This window comes from Pteropus vampyrus, unplaced genomic scaffold, assembly GCF_000151845.1.
Source record: "Pteropus vampyrus isolate Shadow unplaced genomic scaffold, Pvam_2.0 Scaffold3, whole genome shotgun sequence".
Classification (NCBI taxonomy): Eukaryota; Metazoa; Chordata; class Mammalia; order Chiroptera; family Pteropodidae; genus Pteropus; species Pteropus vampyrus.
The window spans coordinates 22976354-22979110 of NW_011888784.1; the positions used below are offsets into that span (position 1 = coordinate 22976354).

Consider the following 2757-nt stretch of genomic DNA (forward strand, 5'->3'; position numbering starts at 1 on the left):
GGAGGACACACCAGTAAAAGCAACTTCAAGAGTCTAATCTGGAAGACTTGATAATCTCATAAGAAATAGGGGAGGAAACCACAATCCTTACTCGCTCCAGTTTCTAAAAATAATTTCATGCTTTCCCTCAAAGGAAGAAGACAAACTAAGGGGATACCATTCTTATTGAATTAACACAACAGTAGTTTTCAAAGGTATCGTGCTGCCAGTTTCATTTGTTCATAAGGACATAAAGGGAAAAAAAATACAAAATAAGAACAATAATACTTCATAATATTTATCTGGTTTCATAACAGAGATTTAGCCACACACGAGAATGCAGGGCTCAGCCACTTGGTGAGCTCACATCTCTATTTCCAGTTGGATTCCACCCCCTGGCTAGTTACAAGGTTAACTAGGACTGCCAAAGAAAGTTCTTATAATACATAATGTACTTATGGATGATTGAGAGTTTACGTATTCTCCCCATTGCCTTCCCCTCCCCGCTCCCCCCTCTGCCCCACCCCCCGTCTCACCAAGGTGACGACATCTGGACAAGAAGAAAATATTTGATTACCTTTGCCCATTTAAGCTTCATTACATCTTTTTTCGGAATCTGCTGAAACACGCAGCTCAAAAATTCTAGAACATTAAAGCAGAGTGTTTATCTTGAAATAATTAAGATAAAATTTTACTTAAAAAGAAACCACCTACTACATACCAAGGATGTTGATAGTTTAAGAGGTTACATAAAAGTCAGTAAGATATCCCTACCCCAAAGAAATTTTAAAATCTACCGTTTGACAAAGACTAAAGTGTAAGAGGGCTGACTCTTTCTTACTTACTTTTGTGTTAGTGCTTTTATCAAACATCCAAGTTGACCGAGGGAAACGAGAGAAGGGGAAGAAGCCAAGACTCTCTCCTCCAGACTTGTCTTCTTGCCACCAGACCAAGAAGGGTCACTCTACATATTTTCCTGCTCCCAGCCATCTTCCTCTACCCTTTGAACTCACCTCCCATATGTTTCAAGTCCAGCCTCAGTGCAGTGATTTGTTGGTTCTCTGCTATATGCAAAAAACAATCAAGTTGACTAAATTCTGAGATATTTCATAAGAAAGCTGTCCATAAAACAAATGTTATTTAGGTTATTTTCTGACTGATGAGCAGAGGCTAGGATAGTATACATGATGACAGGAGAGAAGTTATCTGTTATGTTGAGAGGCTCAAAACTCCTGAATTAAGGAAAAATCAGCTGCCCTTAAGTGGAAATGGTAAAATATATTTTGTCCTTGGAATTTTAGTGAATTCAGCTAACTTAGAACTTGAAAGAATCTGGTTTTGATATGACAGCGTGGCCACTACCTTCAGGCCTTTCCAAGTTCCCCAGTTTGTACAGATGTGTGACCCAGAAGAAAGAAAAGAATTTTCCACCCTAATTCCAGTGCTTGCCCATCTGCCTTAACTTGCCCAAATCATGTTATCCTTGGGCTTCAAAGACATATGTATCCTCTAAGTCTTTCTTCCAAGATATGGTCAACCAAAACAACTTTTTTCATCTTACCTTGAGGTTTTAAATTTTATTTCAAAATTGATGAAAATTAATTATCTTCAACTGCTTACTTAAAATTTTAATTAAATGGTTTTATAAATAATCACTGCATTGCTAATAACAATGCTTTGTATTTATGACAGCATGTTCTTCCCAAGAGCTCAAATTACTACATGATTAATACATCTGCTTTCTCCATAGTTCAGAAAAGCCCATATATATATATTCAGCTCTTAGAATGAACAAGGGAAAGTGTTATAAACCTACCCTATCTTGTACCGCCCTAGAGTTCCTTTTACCTTAAACCTGTGCACGTCTGTAAAAGCAACTTAAATTCCTTTTGAATTTGGGAATTTTAAAGACCTTAACCCCTGATTAAAAGAACTATTGGACTATCAAATTCATTTAGTTATTGGAAGAAAGGAGGCCCTGAAAAAAGCTGATTTAAATTCCCTCTAAAATTTGTGTGTCTGATTATTACAGGCATACCTTGGCAACACTGCGGGTTCAGTTCCAGACCACCTCAATAAAGTCAGTGTCTCAATAAAGATATTTGTAACCTTTTTGCTGGTGGAAGGTCCTGCTTTCAATTTGTAAAAACACAACATCTGTGAAGTGCAATAAAGCTAAGCGCAATATAATAAGTTATGCCTGTGTTTAAAATGTTCTGGCCCTTTAAGAATTAGGAAACCGAGAGAGAACCGTTTCTTCAGACTATTTTTTAAATCATTTCTGCCTACCTTAGTCATGATTTCAACACAGAAATAAAATAAATCATGGAGGAAGCATAGATTCAACATCTGCACATATACATAAAGTAGGCTCCCCTTTGGTCCTGTTTCCTTATGGGTAATCCAGAGATATTCCTCAGTTTACTGCTTACAGTTGTAAGCATCTCTAGTAGAAAATAAACATTCAGATTAGGTTGTCTATCTTATCCATTTTCCAAATCAAATAACATTCACTGGGTGCCTGATCTGTACCAGACACTAAACTAGGTACTTTTAACTTGTATTTCCTCATTTAAAACTAAAGGTGGATTTTAATCTTTACCAGCGAGAATAATCAAGTGAAGACAAGAGATGACTTACCTAGGCCAGAAACATTGTCTTTTATGCAAGAGATACCTTCCTGAAGACCCTGCAAAATCTGACTGAGATTTATGTATTTTAAGACTATTCTCATGACAGAAGATTTTGAGTATTTCTGTTCAGCAGCTAAAGTGGAAA

The 2757-nt window shown here is 36.7% G+C and overlaps 1 protein-coding gene across 15 annotated transcripts in view; it reads right to left on the bottom strand.

Moving 5' to 3' along the window:
- The window catches only part of FAM13C (family with sequence similarity 13 member C), a 150408-nt gene that overhangs the window by 80484 nt on the left and 67167 nt on the right, over nucleotides 1-2757 (bottom strand). For 3 of the 15 annotated variants that reach the window (XM_023532000.1, XM_023531965.1, XM_011362237.2), the window contains exons 1-3: nucleotides 2620-2730; nucleotides 993-1043; nucleotides 557-621 (exon numbers count right to left, since the gene is read on the bottom strand). The exons of the other annotated variants lie outside the window; for them this stretch is intronic. In XM_023532000.1, coding sequence (XP_023387768.1) covers nucleotides 557-621; nucleotides 993-1043; nucleotides 2620-2713 — 210 coding nt within the window. In that variant the 5' untranslated portion in view covers nucleotides 2714-2730. Of the gene's footprint in view, nucleotides 1-556; nucleotides 622-992; nucleotides 1044-2619; nucleotides 2731-2757 lie in introns of those variants that run through there. 15 annotated transcript variants of the gene reach the window in all.